Source organism: Crocodylus siamensis, chromosome 7 (genome assembly GCF_052110815.1).
Source record: "Crocodylus siamensis isolate JL-2025a chromosome 7, ASM5211081v1, whole genome shotgun sequence".
NCBI lineage: Eukaryota > Metazoa > Chordata > Crocodylia > Crocodylidae > Crocodylus > Crocodylus siamensis.
Genome location: NC_143401.1, coordinates 70,730,036 through 70,749,557, shown reverse-complemented (window position 1 = coordinate 70,749,557; position 19,522 = coordinate 70,730,036). Strand labels below are relative to the sequence as shown.

General features: G+C 41.3%; 1 protein-coding gene across 1 annotated transcript in view; it reads left to right on the top strand.

The window, feature by feature from the left end:
- The window catches only part of ADGRA1 (adhesion G protein-coupled receptor A1), a 553,479-nt gene that overhangs the window by 205,306 nt on the left and 328,651 nt on the right, over positions 1 to 19,522 (top strand). The window contains exons 4-6 of the mRNA XM_090057369.1: positions 3,850 to 3,921; positions 16,046 to 16,117; positions 16,863 to 17,026. Coding sequence (XP_089913495.1) covers positions 3,850 to 3,921; positions 16,046 to 16,117; positions 16,863 to 17,026 — 308 coding nt within the window. The remainder of the gene's footprint in view (positions 1 to 3,849; positions 3,922 to 16,045; positions 16,118 to 16,862; positions 17,027 to 19,522) is intronic.

The window sequence follows — 19,522 nt, the reverse complement described above, 5'->3', positions numbered from 1 at the left end:
AGATAAGTGGTCCTTGACTACCTGGGTGATAGTGATCATCACTTGCTGGAATTCACCATCCAGTGCAGGGTGTCAAGGGCCAGCAGTAAGGTGGTAGCCCTAGACTTCAAGAGGGCTAACTTCAATGAGTTGAGATTGGTGGGAATGGCACTGGGGTTCTCGAGGGCAGAGGAACTCAGTGCCCAAGATGAGTGGTCGTTCCTTAAGGGGCTGATACTCGGGGCCCACAGGGTGACCATCCCAACAACAAGCAAGGGGAGCAGGAGTACCCGTAAGCCCCCTTGGCTCACCAAGGGTGTATGGGAATTCCTGATTGCCAAAAAGGTGGTGTACACCCAGTGGAAGGGGGGGGCTATCTCCAAAGAGGAGTATACCTCCTCTGCTCGGGCCTGTGGGGGGGCTGTCAGGAAAGCTAAGGTAGACATAGAGCCAGGACTTGTGTCCAAAATCAAAGATAACAAAAAGTCCTTTTTCAAATATATAGGGAGAATGAAGAAAGCACCGGGAAATGGGCCCCTGCAAGATCCTCTGGGCAATCTGGTGGTTGCGCCAGAGGAGAAAGCCAATTCTTTAACCAATTCTTCACCTCTGTTTTCTTGGGCAGGGACCGGGACTTCCCCACCATGATGCAAGACAGACTCGAGGGGAATGCCTCCAGAGCTCAGGTTGGAGAGGACCGGGTTAGAGAGCTTCTGGAGGGGCTGGACGCGTTCAAATTCAGCGGGTCCAGCTGATCTCCACCCCAGGGTGTTGAGGGAGCTAGCAGGGGTTATTGCAGGGCCCTTGGCACGGCTTCACGAGTGCTCGTGGTACTCAGGTCAGGTGCCAGATGATTGGAAGATAGCCAACATGATCCCCATCTTTAAAAAAGGGAAGAGGGAGGATCTGGGCAACTATAGGTCCATCAGTCTTACCTCAATCCTAGGGAAACTCTTTGAGAAGATCATCATGGAGCACATCTGCGATGGGCTGGCCTCAGAGATGATGCTCAAAGGCAACCAGCACAGTTTCATTAGGGGCAGGTCATGTCAGACCAACCTGATTGCTTTTTATGATCAGGTCACAAAAGACTTGGATGCATGTGTAACCATGGATGTAGACAAAAACAAATAGAACTTGCTACCAAAATAAAATGCTGAAGCTTATCCTATGTCTTAGCTCACTTATACTTATCTATACGGAATAGAGAGAGAAATGAAAAGTCAGAAATGGTTAGGGATGGGGAGGGAATGCATTTTACAAGGAAAAAAAAAGAAAAACTGGGGGTTTTGCTACATAAGGACCTGCTTCATAATCTTTCCAGGTATCAAGGTCAGGTTGACTGGTCTGAAATTCCTTAGATCCTCCTTTGTACTTTTCTTATAGATGTGAACTATATATGCTCTTCTCCAATCATCTAGGACTTTACCCAACCTCTACAAGATATCAAAGAGGACAGCCAATGACTCTGAAATTACCTCAGTAATTTGTTTCAGCATCTTAGGCCTCACCCCATTTGATCCTGGTGACTTGAAAGCATCGTGATTCTCTATGTTTGCTCTCAACTACGCTCATCATCTAGTTGCTTGTTTGATTTGTGAAAAGTGAAGTAAAAAAGGCCTTGAATAATTCAGCCTGCTCTCCATGTTGTCTAAGCCAGAGGTAGCCAAGCTTCAAATTCATAGCTGCTACACGTGGCACAGGCAGCCTCTGCATGTTGCACAGTGGCAGGGAGAAGAAAGCAGAGCAGCAGATCAGGCAGAAGAAAAGAACTGGAGTAGCACTCAGGGAGAGTGTGGGTCTAATTGGTGGCATACCTACCAAAATGTTGGTGTCTATTTGTCTAAGAGACCTATGGGTTTTTTTGGTTTTTCTTATTTTTGACACACTTTTAGAATCCCTTTTTGTCTTTTATGTCCTTTGTCAATTGCACCTCAAATTTCACCTTGGCTTTCATAATTTTCTCCATGTATGTCCATGCAATACTTTTATAACCTTCCATAGTAATATGATCAACTTTACACTTTTTGTAGGATTTCTTTTTGAGATTTAGCTTATTGAAAAGACTGATGTCTAGACAGGCCAGTCTCTGGTTGCACTTCTCATGGTTTTCATTGCACTAGGATAACTTGCTCCTGTGCCTTTTAATACAGTTTCCTTAAAATGCAGCCAGCTCTCCTGGACTCCTTTTCCCCTCAGGCTTGTCTCCCAAGGGATCTTGCCCATCTATTCCCTGTATTTATTGAAGACATCTTTTTTTTTTAAGCCTTCTGTCTTTATTCTGCTACTCTTCTCCCATCCTTCTCTTAGCATTCTTAACTATACTATTTCATGGTCATGGTCACCCAAGTTACCTTCCACGGTCACAGTCTCAATCAATTCCTCCCTGTTTGTGAACATCAAGTTGAGAGAGCTTCCTCCCAAATTGGCCTCTCTCCCACTGTAGCAAAAAGTTGTGTTTTTCTCCTACCATGTCACCAGTAATTGAAGTCTCCTATGAGAACTTAGTCATGTGATTTGGATATTTCTGTCAGTTGATCAAAGAACACCTCATCCATATCTTACACTTGGCTTGGTGGCCTATAACAGATGCCACCATGGCATTTCTTTTGCTGCCCTCTTCTGTGACCTTTTACCTAAAGACTTCCAGGAGGCCTACCTTCCACTTCATGTTGCACCTCAGAAGACACGTACAACTCCTTTATATATAGGGCAATACCTCCTCATTTCCCCTGCCTGTCCTTCCAGAACAAATTATACCCAGCCATGACTGTACTCCAATCATATGAACTGCCCTACCACATTTCTGTCATCCCAATTAGATCGTAATTCTGTGATTGTACACGGACCTCCAATTCTTCCTGTTTATTCCCCATGCTTCTTACACTAGTATATAAATCTTTCTGGTATATAATTGATTGTCCTATTTTCTCCCTGAGAACATTGCTAAGGCTTCCACTATTGCCGTCCCTTAGTAAGTTTTTATCCAGGTCCCCTGGCTCTTTACTTACTTCTGGGCTTTTTTCTCCAGTTGAAATACAGCTCTAGTTTTCAAACAAAAAGTTGTTCAGTACTGTAGAAGGATCTCTGATTATTGAAAATTATTAGAGCACAGCAGTTATCCAAGAAAACACATTTGAAAAGAAACAAAGTTGGAACACAGTTAAAAACCAGACATCTGACAGAGGGTAGTTGTTCAGAATGCACAAAGAGCAGAATAAATTCCCTTTTTTATATCTGTTGTCTAGTAAATGTCGGAGCCCCATTAACTGTCTCTGGAGAGCGTACCCTCTTGTATATGTGAATTACTGTAATATAACCTTACTTTCAGGGGAAAATTGTATGCCATGCATTTAAGAGTGACCTTTCTTTTTTATTAGTATGCCTCTGATTGCTTCAGAATCTCATTCAGTCATCTTCAGCTAGGCAGAAGACTAGGTATGATAAAAGGTCTTAGAAAGGACAAAATGAATTATATTTTGGGTTCAATCTAAGATGAATATTGTATTCATTATGTAAAATTGTAAAATACATGCCACTTTTGTCATGAAATAAATAATTATTGCAAAAATGTGGTAAAGTTGGTCAGCAATATTCTGAAGACTGTTTCTGCTTAATTTAATTTATGAAGGAATTAATATAAAGTTCAGTTTCTTCTCAATGTTGGTATGCTCTAACTATATAAAGTATGAAAACTAACAAATTCAAATATATTTCTGAAAAGTTTTAGCTTTTAGTTTAGCTTTTTGCTTTTCCTTTGTAGCTCCTTAGAGTGAAAATTAAAGAAACCCTTTGTGTTTATGTAGATATATATGCCAATAATATGCAAGAAATTTTCATTGATTTTCTTTTTTTGTTGGTTTGTTTCAGGGATCTTTCCAATAATAGAATTGGTTGTCTAACCCCAGAAATCTTTGTGGGACTTAACAATCTTCATAAATTGTGAGTATAATAGCACTTTGTACTTATCATTTTTAGAAGAAACCTTAAATTGTTATAATTAGAACAATCAAAAACTGGCTTGAGTGGGCCATCTCAAGAGGATTTGAAAATGAGGAATTACTGTACAATTTAATAAAAATATCCCCAAATCTGTGGATTACCTGGTGACAGAGAATCGGTCTTTGTCATTCAAAACTACCAGAGCAAAAGTAAAAGTGAATGTATGTATTCTAGCTATGATACCTTTGGTGTAGTTTGTGTTCAAGATAGGAAAGTCTGGAGAACTGTAAATGTAGTAGCATAAATTGGGGGTGGGAGGATGTGGAAACTGGGGCACCAGCTCTCTGCACCGATTCAGAAGTGCTGCCAAAATAGCAATCTACAGGGAGCCCATGCCACTACTACTACAACCCCTGTTACGCAAGCCTGCGGTGAGGCGGCGGCAGCAGCAGTCCATGTTGTCATCACCACTACCACCTGCATAAGGAAAAGAGTAATCTTCGTCATGTCTATGGCCCCTGACACTAAAATAGAAAGTTATGCCTTTGTGTAAATGTGATTTTTTTTAATTAAGCAGAACTAATCTTGAAGGAAAAAATTAATCCTAACTCTGCCCCACCCTCCACCCTGAGGGTATTCATTATAGTGCACGATCATATATGTTGTGGTGAAGAACCCCTCCCTCCATTCACTGCAAAAAAGGACTTTTAAGACACAGGGCCCTAGAATGAAACTGTAACAAACTGGATTTTATTTTTCTTGGCAGTGGCACAGATTTTATCTTGGGGTAAGACCACTTGCATGTACATAGTGTGTGTGGGGGGGGGAATTAAAGTTTCCATCACTTACCTTAATTCTGCACACTTTCTACCTTTGAAGTAATGCTGGCCATAAAATAGCACAGCATCCCCATGCATTTAAAAAATCCTGTCTTCCTCAGATTTCAGAAATGGATTATTTAGGCAATTTTTTATATATAATTTTTTGAAAAATGTAGGGACTTTTTTTTCTCCCAGTTCTCTCTCTCTACAATGAACTCTGGTTTATTTCCTTATGAGATAATTTGCCACTGTGGTTTTAATTGCCATTTTCTAGGTCTCTATCAGTGATCTCTCCTCCTCATTACCAGCTTGCTCTTTACTAGATAATATACCGTTATTTGCTTTCCTCATGGAATGGTAATTTAACCAGTGTTTGTTGTATTTTTCCTTTTTCTAGAGCAAAAGGTGTTAGATAAAAATGTAATAAGAAGTACAAAAATCCTAAAGAATGAAAACTGAATTTTTGTTTCAGGTTTTATAAATAAAACCCCAAACCTTAAAATTTCAGAAATTAAGACTCTTGAGTTCTGCTTCCAACTTGGTTGAGGTAATTTACATTTCTCTGTACTTTTTCTGTTAGCCTACACAGACCTCTGGCAGACTTTAGATTTGTTGTGCATTATATGCAAGTATCATGTGACAAATAGTAATATGCCAACTGGCTACATGTTAAAATTATTGTGGGATACTTCTGTGCCACATAGAAGTTGATATTTCAATGCACAACTTTGAGGCTGGTTTACCTTTTCCAGGGATTAACTGGTTTAAAATTTGGCATGTTACAATTTATTATGTGATAAATGTAACATCTGACAAGGATCATAGTCTTATAATATCAGCCTTACTCTAAATTAAGGCAAAATATTCATTTAGTTTTGGTGTGGGCCATATCTACACTATCTTTTATGCCTTTGCATCCTCGTGGTATAGCAGTACCAGTTCTTTTCTTGCTTACTATTTGTATGGCCGACATAACTTTTCCTATTTTTCTAACAAGGTTTAACTCTGTTCAGATTGTCCATATATTTTGTAACTTCCACATTGTAGCTTTCTTTTTGATTAAATCCTTTTTTCCACATTCTTTGCAGGCAGTCTGCTTAGCCTTCTTGAAGTGGTTGTTATTTGCCCACTTAGTCTGTAATGGGTAAATGCATCTTTCTGTAAGTTTTCCCTTCTTGTTTGGGATGCAAAATGCAAATAGCTGCTGCACCTCTGTGCAGCCTTCTCTACACTCCAGGCCCTGCACTCTTCAGTCGCATCCCTTCACGTATGAACTAGGGGTGCACCAATAGATATTTTGGGGGGCGATACCAATAGCCAATATTTTAGGAGGCATGTTGACTGATACCGATCCGATATCCAATACAGCTTCCATCATGTGGTAAGTCCAGTGTGGTGGAAGGGAAGGGGGATGGGGGGGAAGATCAATGCCCTCCACAGTGAGTGAGGGAAGGGAGGGGCAGGCACTGCCCAGCCAGGGCAGTGGGGCAGGGGATGAAGGCACGGCTTGTAGGGTGGGTGCAGCTCCAGCCTCTGCTTGCACCCCAGGAGGGCAGAGGCATGGGGGTGTGTGCTCCCAGAACTGCGTGGTGTGGGGCAGGCTACAGCTATGGGTTGGATCTGGAGCTGGCACTGTGGGGCTTTTCTTGCTGGGGGCTGTGCTCAGAGTCAGAGCGGGCTCCAGTGGCACTAGGAGGAGGCTGCAGCTACCCCAAGTTTCACCACAGCTTCACTCCCAGCCCCACACTGCCAACTGGCACAGCCGCGGCTGAGTGCCTCGCCTCTACCCAAGTGCCAGGAAAAGCCAGGGCTGCAATGAGCAGTGGTGTGGGGCTGGGACTGCAGCTGCAGCAAAATTTGGAGTGGCTGCAGCCTCCACCTAGTGCCACTGGAGCCGACTCCAAATCTGAGCCCCATCCCCAGCAAGAAAAGCCCCACCCCCAGCAAAAAATGCACTGGCTCCAGCTCCACCCTGCAGCTGCAGCCTGCCCCGTGCCATGCATATCCAGGTGTACATGCCCTCCCAGCCCCTATCCTCCTGGGGCACAAACAGTGGTGGGAACTGCCCTCACTTCACAAGCTGTGCCTCTGTCCCATGCCCCACCCCCTGTCCTGGCTTGGCAGTGCCTTCCCCTTCCCTCACCATGGGGGGTGATGATCTTCCCTCCCACATCCCTGCCCTTCCCTTCCAACTTACCAACTGGAGGCAGCTATCCACTCTGCTGGCTCTGCTCCGTGCTGTACTGTGGCTGCACGCAGCATGGCCATTTATCGGCCAAATCACTGGCCAAATAATTGGCCCCATCAGGCCAATATCCAATATAGACAATTTTCTTTATATCGGTGCTGATCCGATATTGATATATGAAAATAAGATCGATTTGCCAAGAAGTAAGGCTGGGTGGAGCCTCAGCACATATCAGCTGCTTTGTAGTTATTGCATAGATGTACACTCCTTCCCTGAATAAATAGAAGATAAACCATAGTAACTAATCCCTATTTCAGTGAAGTTACCATGATTTAGCAACTGAAGAAGTAGACTCCAGTTCACAAAAGTTTGTCCTATTTATATCTTACTTAGTTAGTCTATAAGGTACGTATCTACCCTGTCTTTTTCTTGGCTTTGGGATGGCATGGCAAAATAGCTCCCTTAGCTTCCACTTACCATTCCTTTTCCTTTTTCATGTCCTTATGACAAGGTATTTAGCAGATTCATTGGAATCTAACAGGCTGCATTACAAAGACTTCTGCTATGGCCTTGAACTTGAAGCCTCTGGGCTGTCAGCCATGTGCCTTATTGCCCATGTCCCCCCAGCCACCCCTCCACTTATCATAGAATAAGAACATGGATATGGGCAGCTACTGTGGACTCACTGTGTTACATGGTGAAGCATCTTTCACATCTCAGTCAATTGTTTGTTTCCATACCTTTGGTTGACCAAAATCTTCCTTTTTGAAATCAAAAGCCTGGGTTTAATTATAGATATTGTTATGTTTGTTCTTCTGTTTATTATAAAGTGAATTAACTCATAATTATTCAACCCAGAGCTATTTTCTATGATCAGCTTTTCTTATGATGCTCACAGCCTACCAACCCAGATCTAATATAGCATTATAGTGTTGTTGGTTTATTTGTTGAACAAGTCTGACAGCTATCACATTTGGAAATGACTGTGATAAAAGTTGTTTTTTACAGTCTATTTTTGGGAAAAATACTTTTATTTTTTGTATGGATCAAGACCTCAGTTTTACCCTTCTTTTTCAGCAGCACACAGTCTTTTAACTTCATGCTTGTGCCACCTGCTGAAGTACTAACAATTCCTGCAATATCCTTGTTTTTATTCAGAGGCGTATGAATAAATGTTTCCCGGTCAGATTTTCTTACTATCTGCCTAAGATATAGAAATCTGATACTTACACATTTGCAACTGATGTAATTAGAAATATGTTTACTAGTCAGCTGAGGAGCATGAGCTAATTCAACTGCAAATGGGTTATGTAGAAGCATTTACCTTGCATAACTCTACTGCTAATATATACCTTTTTGATGAGTTTTTAAACTAGTAACAGGGATTGTTAAAACTCATCAAGCATAGTCTAAAGTGTGGAAGTATGAGTGGAGAATGATACAACTGCTTGTTAGGAAAACTATTCTCATTCCTCTCTTCCTACCTTACTATGAGAAAGTACAAAAAATCATTTGTAGGCTGTTGTCAGAACCAGTAGGGAGAGCCACGAGTCTGCTGGAAAGAGCAAGGGACATAAATCTTTAGTCACATTCTGCTATGGAAAAAAGTATTTTTTGCAATGTTTAGAAGCACAAATAGCACATAAAACTAAAGAATAGAAACTATAATATTACATGGTGCAAGATACACCACTGACTTTAGGATATATTCCAACCAATTTTTTCATTGAGCAACATAATATGCATGTCTATATTGTATGAAGGGAGGGTTAAATCCTTCACTAGAATAAGAGAAGAGAATTTGCAATGCTCTGAAAAACTGCCAGAGGTGGAAGACAAAGTATCTTTGTTTCATATAATTATGAGACTAACATAAGATGGGTAGTTTGCAGCTGGCTCTCTGGAAGCAAGAAGAATAATTTACCTTTTTGATCTTGATGATCTGTGGTGGATTTTGTTTCCCAGCCATGAAAGTCAAGAGCCATGGGACAGTATATTCTCACAACTACCATAAATGATTTTAGAATTGGCTAAACTACATATTTACTTTGGTTAATACATTCATTAATAAATGTCATATTTCACCTACCTTGGGCCTATAACCATATGCAACCACTGTTTCAAACTAAAAATAGCTTATCCAAAGAAAGAGAGAGATTTTGTCCATGGTGTGGTCCTGATATGGTAGAAGAGCTTCATACCTCTCAGCAAATGGGATGAATTTTAAAATAGTGATGAAATCCAAAATTGTCCCACTGCTCTAGGAATTACCACTGCCAGTCAGTATATTATGATTATTTTCTTTGTTATTGATCCAGGTTTTTACACCAACTTGGAATTGCTGATTTCTATTCTGGGAGAGTACCAAACTGATTTTAGAGTATACTTTCATGTCATATCACAGATGTACCTGATGATGTTTTAGATAGTTTCAAAAATGCTTCATTATGCTCTGCTAATATATTCGCTTGACTTTCCTGGCTTATATATTTATCCTTTGGATACATTTGTGTGCTGAGGCACTCACATTCTAAACATGATTATAAGTGACATGATTGTATGCAACAAATCTTTTGTGTCTCCATTTGGCCTTCTTAGTGGTCATGTTTCAATGCTTTGTTCCAGAAGCCATGTAGGCAAATGCATTTTTGGTGTTGTAATGGGGTAATTTAAACACCTGTTTTATGCTTGAATACCAGGAGCTACAGAATATTATGGGTATCCTATTAACGATACGGTAAAGTCTATTTTAATGAGCCTGCAAATTTCACCTCTCAGACTCTAAAACGTTCCAGCCTGAAATATGCTTTGACAAACAGTTACTGCTGAATCTTCCTTTTAAAGTAGGAAATAGGTCTTGCTACTTATTTGCAATTATTTGATTAAAGTACATCTGATTTATATTTCATCTTGAGACTGAATCATCATCAGTAGTTAGCTTTATGATAATATTGTGTAATAAATTCTCTTGTGACTTTGTTAATGTCATTGAAGCAGCTAATCATTTTGTACAGAGCCAAAGATAAGGTACAAAACAAGTAAGATGTAGGGAATCCAATTGACTCCACTTCAGTGTTATCAAGAAAATATCTAAGGGAACCTGCATTTCTGGTCTCAATTTCCCCCCTTCCACCTCAACCTCTTTCAACAGCAAATTAATTTTTTCTTGCTTCTTTTCTTTGTTCATTGTCATATTCTTTATCCCTACTTCAGTGCTGATGTTTTGTGTATATTCTCTATTCAAACAATCTTGCTTTCACTTAAATCCTTCCTTAAGACTCACTTCTGTGATGTCCACAAACATCAGTCACAATCAGCAAAATATTAGGACCACTCTCTCTCTATGTTTTTTAAGTGGAGTGGAAGGGGAGAAGAAGAAAAAAGCCTGTAGCTATGGATAGACATTCAGTTCCAGCACTAACAGTTTCTGTGAGATTCTTAGCTCTGGAAAAATAGGCCAGTTTTGGGAGCATACAGAAATTCCAGCCTCCTGGCTGGACAGCTTCAGGGATGCCATAAAGTTGAACTCTTCTGCCAAGGGGTACTAGAGGGCTGCAAGAGTATGCCCCTTGGGGAATAAGATGATTGCCAACCTGCTCTCTGTCTTACTGGAGAATGAGGCACACTATCAATGAGCAGCTGGCAGCTCTCCTCACCCTTTCAACCCTCACCCCTTGCACAGACTAGGATGAGACCTGTGTTTATAAGGGGTGGGGGCAATTTCCTCACAGCTCAAACTATCTTGGATGTGCCCAGGATAGGTTGAGCTATGCTGCCTCTGCCCCCCAGTCTGTGTAAGATACAGGTGCATTTCCATGTTGCTCAGCCTGTCCTGAGTGTCCCTGGGATTGGTCAGGCTATGGGGGGTGGTTCCTGCCAACCAGGTGATCAGCCTGAATTAGCATTTCCCTATGGCTTAACTAGTCCTGGGATATCCTTGATGAGTTGAGCTGAACTGCCTCTGTCCCTTACTGAGACTGAGGTCACCCAGGCCCACGCCTGGGTCAGGGGTCAGTGGTGCAGGTGGTGTCAACAGTGTCTCATCAGGGCTCCTTGACTGCTTGCCACTGAGGAAGCTGTCAGGAGCCAGTGCTCTCCCTCCCTCCCTCTCTATGGACTGTGGGATACTAGGGGGTCCTTCGGACCCCAAAAGAAGCATACACCTATTAATGTGGAAAACGTGCTGGGAGAAAGCGTTTCCAACCAGGAAGTTCTTTCTTAATTTTTTTTTTTGCGGAAGTGTCTGCTTTTTCCTGAGAATAACCCCTTGAATACAGTAGCTTTTTGTGTTGGGGAAAAGATGTTTTCCTGGAACAAAGGTAATGCCTGTCCATAGCTGAAGTCAGCACCATACTCTATGTCAACTCTTATGTTTGTACAGGTCCAATCTTTCTTCTTTTAGATTTTAATTATTATACTTCTTGGAGTTACTTGAGAATACCTTGGGAACATAGGTGACTGGTGCCTCCTGGCATCGGGGGGGAGAGGTGGGGTTCCCCCAGTGGCTGATCGCTGACTCTGGAGGCACCGGAGGCAAACCGGAAGTGCTGCTGGAAAAACCAGAAGTGCCACCAGTGCTGCTCGGGGGAGGGAGGGGGAGCACTGGCTGGCACGCCCCAATCCCCGGCTGGCAAGGGCCCATTTCGGGGGTGAGGGGGTACGTCCCCCCCATAGCATCGTCTATGCTTGGGAATGACTTTTTGACTTGTATGTCATTGTACACTGGGTCAAAGTTTAATAAGTAGCAATATTGATACAGAAACTTGAAAGCAATTTATAGTGAAGCAATAGGTGAAAAATCGACTTGCTGACTTTGCACCTTTTGAACTGTGTTGGAGTTCAGCAGTTTTAACACTTAGTAAAGTCACTGAACAAAATGTTGCAAAGGTAAGACAAAACTCTTAATGGAAGATCATTCAAGATTATTTAGGTTAAAACAGTATAGGCCACATTTTTTCTAGCATGCAGATTCAGTTGTAGAGTACAATCCACTTCATGACCTTATATGCAACTGTTCCTGCCTTCTAGACATGGTATAGGGAGATAATACCCCATGTGTGATTTCCTTACACTGATACTTTTTATTCTTGACACTTGCACAATGTCTGTCCTTGGTCCAAACAAAGTATACCAAGTGTATGTGGATTTTTTTCTTTATTTTATTATGGGAGGCTTGGCTAGTTATTGTATGGAATGGACAAAACTTTCATTAGACTGGAAACCAGCGTGCTTCATACCTTGTGGAATTTGACTGAAATTTCTAAAAGTGTGGAAATGGGCTTCATCATCTCCCCTCTTTTTAGTCCTAATTTAGATATCTCCACTGTTTCACATGTCATCATTCAAACCACTGTGTTGCCTATCAGTAGTCTTGCTATGTAGCACAATTATTATGAATACACACCTCTAATGTAATATTAATTATATTTAAAGAATATTCAATAATTCTCATAAAAGAAATGCCCTTTTTGAAAATGATAATTCATCAATTTTCTGGCATGAATGAATTAAGGAATATGTCTGTGTACATAATACAGTGAACAATTTCACTGAGAATTTCTTTCATATTTTATGAACCCTGATCAGAACTTTTCTGCAGCTTGCCAAAGCCTTCATTGATGACACATTGCTTCTGAATTTAATGTTTACTTTCCACATGAGTTCTTTAGTTTGTTTAGAGAAGATAAATAAACTTGGTAACCAGATCAACATTTTTTTTGTATCAAAAAAGGTATGCATCTTTTCTCTGGCAATGTAGTTTATTTTATTTTTAGTGATGACACATTTTTAACTGAACAATCATGAGAGACTTGAAATTTTGCAGCCATCTTGAATTCAGTCAGATAAGTTTGGAAGGCTTCGGGCATTCATAGATAAAAGGGAAGAGTTGTCAGTAATCCAAAAACATGCTGCAAGGGATATGAAATCTTTATCTCAAACACTATGCCAAATTTTGTTTGTTAGTATAGCAGTAGAGAATATTACTTACCATTAAACATTGGCTGTTGTTATTAGTAACATATGGGGAACAACAAAGCCATTAGACTCTTCATACTAAAATGTATACTGTAGCAGAGCACTGGAGTGCTCGCTACTAGCAACAGTAATAAGGACAGCTGCCAATTAATAGGGCAGCACAGGTGAGGGTTGCCAGGGCAACTAATGTTGGTCAGCTGGCTAGAAATGGGCTGGGCCGGGCCTTTATAAACAGCCCAGGCCAGAGCCTAGCTAGCAATTCCCCTCTGGCTGCTGCAGGAGCAGGAGCAGGAGCAGGAGCAGGAGCAGGAGCAGGAGCAGGAGCAGGAGCAGGAGCAGGAGCAGGAGCAGGAGCAGGAGCAGGAGCAGGAGCAGGAGCAGGAGCAGGAGCAGGAGCAGGAGCGCTTACGGTGGCAGTTTGGCCTCTGCAATGATGCGAGGGGCGGGAGAGAACCCCTGAGAAAGGTATTGGTGAGAGCCAGTGTTGTGTGCGGTTTATGTTATAAGCCGGTGGGCTTTTTGCTTATGTTGCAGCTGCTTGGCTCATGTTCTGTTATGGTTACACCGGAGGACTGGGTGAGGCTGTAGGGGTGTGAGGAGGCCTCACGGGAGCTCCCCAATAACCTGGGGGTCCTGGGTGCCCAGTAGTGGCACAGTGAGCGGTGCCAGTGGGGCACAGCTGTTTGCGCTGGAGAGGCGCGGTGTGCGGGGTTTTGGACCGCAGCCCGTGAGGGTGGTATTTTGCCCAGTGGGGCAAGTGACCCAGGAAAGGGTCGAGGGGCCAGGCATGGCTGTGGCCACCTGAGCCCCAAGTGCAGGAAACTCGTGAGCGAGACTCCAGAGAGGGCAACGGGCGTGAGGAGCGCGGTGTGGGCCCCAGAGAGGGCAACGGGCGTGAGGAGCGCGGTGTGGGCCCCAGAGAGGGGCAGGAAAGCCCAGAGGTGGGCGAGAGGCCCCTGAGGGGGCGAGGTGCGTAGAAAGAGTAAGACAGGCTCCAGTGGGGCGTAGCCTGGGTGAGACAAACCCAGAGGCACCAGACAAGGGGGCGCTGGTTGTGAGGCTAATCCAGAGGCACCAGGCAGGGCGCAGGGAGACAGAAAGACCAGATATCTTCCACAAAGAACTGCGAGGCTTGGGGCATGCTAAAGGGGAGGTTGGAGGCCTGCATTGCCCATAAGGCAGGGGTGCACTGGGGCACCCCAATCGGAATGGGGCATAGTGCGGAGTAGTGTCCAAGGCAAGACAAGGCAGCCTCCCTTACTGAACTTAGAACATCAAAGACGTGGTGGGCGAGTTGAGGGTGCTGAATCACCTAACTGGACACGGCAGGGGGCGCTAGTGGGATCACGGCTGCCCCTGCACCCACTCTGTGACATATACATTTGTAGACATTCATTTTAAAAATATCCAAGAAACAATAGTGAGAGGCAGTTGGAGTTGCATAGACTGAAAATATTCAAATTAGTTTCTTAAAGCTTCTTTCTTAACATTACTCATGGCATTTTTTTATAGTTTTAAAACATTTTAATACTTTTTATAAAGTGTCCTTATCTTGAATTGTTGTGCTGAATAGATTTAAAAGAACACAACATAGTTGTCAATATGTGTAGATCATCATTATATAACAACTTCAGTTTTAAATTTTTGACAGTATTACTAAAATTGAATGTAAAAAGCTAATGTTGGTTATTAGAAGATATTTCATGGTGTGATATGTTTGTGAAAGCAAGATGCAAGGAAAGAATAATTCTACACATGTGTATTTGTATATTGTTTTCATCAACAAGCAACTTTAGGTACGTATTTTTTATTCTTCCCAAAGAATAAAGCAGAAAGATGTTCTATAATAACAACTTAATATTAGTTTTCATTTTGTGTTTTTTGCAGTTTAACTTTATTTGCATTACATTACTTTTATATCCCTGTTTTTCAACCAGGGTGTCATGGTACCCTGGGAAATACTGAGATCCTTCCAAAGGTGCCACAGGGAACCATACAGTGGTAGCATTGTTATTAGAGGTATGCGAAGCGGGCCCTATTAAATTCAGATTTGGATTTGGCCAGAATCAGGAACAGTGATTTGAGTAGTTGATTTGGATCACTGTCCCTGATTTGATTTGGCGGAATGTGAATCTGAAGAGAGTCTGTGATTCTGACATAGACACAGCTTTAAAAGTTTTTTTTCTACATACTTTGAGGTACCAGCGTGGCTTGTGAATGCTGCAGTGCTGGGGCAGGTAGAGCATCCCACAGGAGTGTGGGGAGCGGGGGGCGCCCTCCATGTGCTTCAGGTCTACTTCCAGGTCCACTACCAGGAAGCATGCTTGTGGCCTCCCCCCCCCCCCCCCCCCCGTGCCCTCTCCGGCTCAGCAATCAGTTGCAGGGGGACCCCAGATACCACCACCACCACCACCACCACCACCACCACCACCACCACCACCACCCCCCACCCCCCCCCAGACCCAGGAGGCACCAGTCACAAAGCCAGGAAGTGTGGTGGGGAAGGGGCCCCATGTGCTCCCCAGCAGACCCAGAAGTGGATCAGGAGCGCTTCTGTTCTACTTCTGGGTCTGCTACCAAGCATGCTGGGGAGCCCCCCGCTCTTCTGTGGGACACTCCATCCACTCCAGCATTGCAGCATTCACAAGCCACCTGCTACCTAGAGGCATATATTAAAAAACATTTAAAGCTATCTCTATTTTTGAATCCCCAAATCTTCTGAGCCTCCCCAAATTGATTTGAAGGGTTCCAGTTCGATTCAGAGAGTTTGAAGTGTCCTCTGATTTGATTCAAATTCAGAAATTTGATTCGGCGGAGATTCAGCCTGATTCAATGACCAAGTCAGGGACCAAAGCTTCACCCAGCCCTAGTTGTTAAGTTTGCAGATGTGATTCAGAGATAAAACCCAGAGATTTTAAATAGGAATTCATAGCATTAAAAATGTTCTGCCATGTTGCGATCTTATTGAGTTCTTTGCAACAGAAAAATTGCATTATTTTCATAGTAGAAAAATGAGTGACAAGTAAGAGCTGGCATTTTCAGAGAGGTGCCTTGAGTCTAATGAGGGGGTACCTTGAGTCCAGAAGGTTGAGAACCACTACATTGCATTATTTACATAACTGTTTTGCTTGTTTTCTAGGAATTTATCTGGGAACATTTTTTCAAGTCTTATATATGGACTTTTTTCTGAACTGTTATCTCTGAAAGCCTTGTAAGTACATCTTATTATATACATTTGATTTTGAGTTGTATATACAAACTTTTTTTTGCTATATTTGGTACAGTTTTGGAGTTGTGGTGTACCTTGGCATTACCTAGTCTTTTTACATTTGAAAAGCAAAGAAATGGAAAAAAATCTATGATAATGTTACATCCTCATGCTCGTAATATACTGCATATTATGTTATTTAGCTCTAATTTAAAAAACCATCAAGAAGGAAATTAAAACAGGCATGGTAGGGTTAAAATGTCAGTTTGAATATGTGCCATTTTTTTATTACTTAAACTGATTAATAAATCGAATACATTTTATCTTTACTCTTTTTGTGACTATACCTAATTATATAAAATAAAATTATCCTAAGCTGCGACTTAGCTTAGTCAAATTGAATGAAGTTCTATGAACAACTTCTGAATCGGGGGTTTGCAGTATAATGGAAATACTGAAGCATAATTAACTAGAGTATAGTGGGTAAATTATGTCACTGTAATAATGTATGTCTAGAATATAAACAAATGAAGATCTGGTTCTCATTGAAAGTGTTGAACTAAAATTGACAATATAATTAGCATAGTATTGGACTCCATATACCACAGGAGAATATATACTGTTTAACTGTCACATGATACGTCTTCATGATTAGCTACACACCGTAGATCTAACTTTTGCAGCATACGTTAATTTATCAAAAGTACATTCTGTGCCCACAATAATCCTTTTCGTCTTTTCTTCCTAGACATTTCCACACTGATTCACTTATTTGTGATTGTAATCTAAAATGGGTCTTGCAGTGGGCTAGAAATGCTTCCGTTCGAATTGCAGAGGAAACAGTCTGTGTTTACCCCAGTACTTTACAAGGACTGGCATTCCATAACCTGAAGGAAAGCCAGTTGATATGTGGTGAGTTTTTTATACTATTTTAAGATTATTAATTGAAGCTGATTTCTCAGGAAAGGTGTAAACTGATGGATGAATGCCAAACAGGAATGTGTTACTAAGTCTAGCCTTCTCCTAGGCACAAGAAAAATAAAAGTACAGAAAAGAGTCTAAAGATTGAAAGGGACTACAGCTGTCAAGTTTCATATAAAAGAATACATTCATTACAGAAAAATAATTGTTTTGTACATTAAATAATATTTAATTATGATCTAAAACATCAATCCATAGAAAGAGTTCTACATTGTATATTTACACAACTCAGTGTATTCCTGCAGGGATTAAGACAATAGTCCTTTTTTTAGGCTGTACATTTGACAGTAAAGCATAAACATCAAACTGCATTCTTGTATCTATCTCTTACATTTTATAAACCTGCACCATATATTTTACCACCTTGTACTGGAGATGACTGGAATTTTTATAAAGATAAGCAGTTAGACAGAAGTCTTTGTATAAAATCCCATAAAAGAAACAGATCTTTGAAAAAGCTTTCCCATCATAATCATGGCAATAGGGTAAAGAGAGGATATGAAAGACAGAATATGAATGAATAAAATATGTATTGAGCATCTGGTCTGAAGGAAGGGCATACAATAGAAGTGTTCAAGCATGCTAGAGGCCCCCATCACGGAGAAGAATATTCCTCAGATGCACTCAGAAGCTATCATGATTGTCTCAGTAGGAAGTCTTACTATAGACGGAAATATCACATCACAAATCTCCATGCATAAAATGTTCTTTAATCGCTTTCTTGACTGACGAGAAGTTTCTAGGATGCTGTTTGTGGGCACTGCTAATACTATCAAAGGAGAGAGGTGGGGCCCACCTAGAATTATGGTAAAAGTTCAAAGTACAAAATTCAATATTTTTGAACTGTGGGAAATTCTGAGGGCTGTGAGTTTCACCCATTGGGTGGGGCCAAAGATATGATTGGTGAGATGACCTCACCAAAGGTATGATGACAGAAGTTTGGCAAAACGGAATATAAAATGACAGTATTTCTTTGGACAGACTATATCGATTCTTTCTCTCTCTTTCTCCTAAAAGTGTTCTTCCTAACCTGTATTATTAAGCATTTGAAAACTTAGAATACCATTCTGATAAATATCTAGTACAGAGCATTCAGTATAAATAGGACAAATGGGTCCTACGAAAACATTCTGTGGAGACCAATAGAGTTTTAGAAGGAAGTTAATTTTTTTTTTTTTTTTTTTTTTTCTGGTCTATCAACTAATGAAAAATTTACAATGAAACCTGTGAATATTGTAGTAGAATGAAGCAGTGGTTCTCAGAAAGAGATACTATAATTTGTAAAAGCACTTCTTACAACATTGCTGATATAGAATGTATAATATTGCACTAGCTTGTATTGCTGTTTACAATATCCGCAGAGCACTCAACAAGGTTTTTAATGACTGCCAATAATCTGACACTACTTTTAATGTCTGCTGAGAGCTTCACATGATTTTATTTGCTGAGTGTTTTGCAATCTTTATAATGCCTGCCAAGTGTTTCATGATGTTTATAGTATCTGATGCAACTCATGGTGCTCACAAAATTGAAGAATTTCATTTTCAATGATTTAATTTGAGTTCAGGCTTAGTAAAAGAACTCTATACCATTTCCTACTGGCATTCAAATAATAAGACCTATTTTTTTTTAATTAATCAGTTTTTAAACATAATTTAAAAATATTGATGACAGGATATCTTAAAAGCACATGTGTTTCTGCATGTGCACAACTTTCAGTATATGCAGATGGTCTTCTTCCTTCTAGATTCTGTGAGAGGTCATGGAGGATCTTTAGCAGGATGCTGGGACAACTCCCTGGCCTTTCTTTCTTAATGATGGAGTAATTCTTTTCCCTTGGGAATAGCTTCCAGCTGAGAGAGGATAAGGTGTCCCCATTCACTATTTCGGACAACACTGACCCCAAACCCACACTGCAAGCATCAGTTGGAAGTATAAACTCCTTTGAAAAGTTTGGGTTGTACAGGACTGGTTCCTGGCAGGGGCAAGCCTTCAACATGCATAATGTATGGGTTCATTCTCTGGTCCACTGTACCTTCTGAGAAGAATCGCCCTTCAGGTCTGTGAGGTGACTTGCAGTTGAAGAGAGTGCCAGTATAAACTGTCAATAGTGTCCAGCCAATCCTAGAAACCAGCTTACCTGGGTTTTTAGTGTTTGGTGTTAGAAACTTCTGCAGGGCCTAGACCTTATCCACCAGTGGTCGTATTTGGCCATTCCTCAGAGTGCACCATAGGTATAAGGATTCAGTCTTATCCACATGACACTTGGCTGGGTTTGAAGTTAGACCTGCTGCTCAGTGACTGCAGCCACATGGTCCAGGTGCTCTACCTGTGTCTGGCTGTAGACCACTATGTTGTCCATATATTCTGTCATATAACCTGATGGGGCTGTGGAACCTTGTTTATCAGCCTCTGGAACATGGCTGG